General features: G+C 65.5%; 1 protein-coding gene across 1 annotated transcript in view; it reads right to left on the reverse strand.

Moving 5' to 3' along the window:
* Positions 1–104: 104 nt before the first annotated feature.
* The window catches only part of LOC103612509 (MAP/microtubule affinity-regulating kinase 4), a gene marked incomplete at its 3' end in the record, with an annotated part of 2271 nt that continues 1839 nt past the window's right edge, over positions 105–536 (reverse strand). The window contains 2 exon segments of the mRNA XM_017729564.1: positions 105–238; positions 315–414. Coding sequence (XP_017585053.1) covers positions 105–238; positions 315–414 — 234 coding nt within the window.

Genomic DNA, 536 nt, shown 5'->3' on the forward strand with positions numbered 1-536 from the left:
TGTCCCCATGTCCCCGTATCCTCCCCATTGCCCTCAATGTCCCCGATGTCCCCAAGGTCCCCCTGACCCCCCAATCCCCTCAATGTCCCCGCCGTCCCCATGTCCCCAATGTCCCTGCTGTCACCCACCTCTCCCCGGCGCCCCAGCAGCAGGTAGGTGGCCGTCACCTCGTTGTACTTGTGGGTGCTCAGCGCCTCCTTGATCTCCTCCCTCGTGTACCCCATGCCCACCATCACCTCTGGGGGGGACACACGGCGCTGTCACCGCGCCAGCGGGGCGTCACCGCTGTCCCCCGCGGTCCCCGCGTCCCTCACCGATGCGTTTGGTGTCCCCAAAGTCCTCCTGCGGCTCCGTGTAGGGCGTCAGCTCGTCCCCCTCATAGCCGATGTTGATCCACTTGTCCTTCATGATTTGCTGAGGGGGGACACGGGGACATCAGGGGGACGTGAGGACACCCCCAGACCCCTCAGGACCCTCCAGGACCTCTCAGAACCCCCCCAAAACCCCTCACAGGACTTCCCAGAACCCCTGGGACC

Source organism: Corvus brachyrhynchos, unplaced genomic scaffold (assembly GCF_000691975.1).
Source record: "Corvus brachyrhynchos isolate BGI_N302 unplaced genomic scaffold, ASM69197v1 scaffold543, whole genome shotgun sequence".
NCBI lineage: Eukaryota > Metazoa > Chordata > Aves > Passeriformes > Corvidae > Corvus > Corvus brachyrhynchos.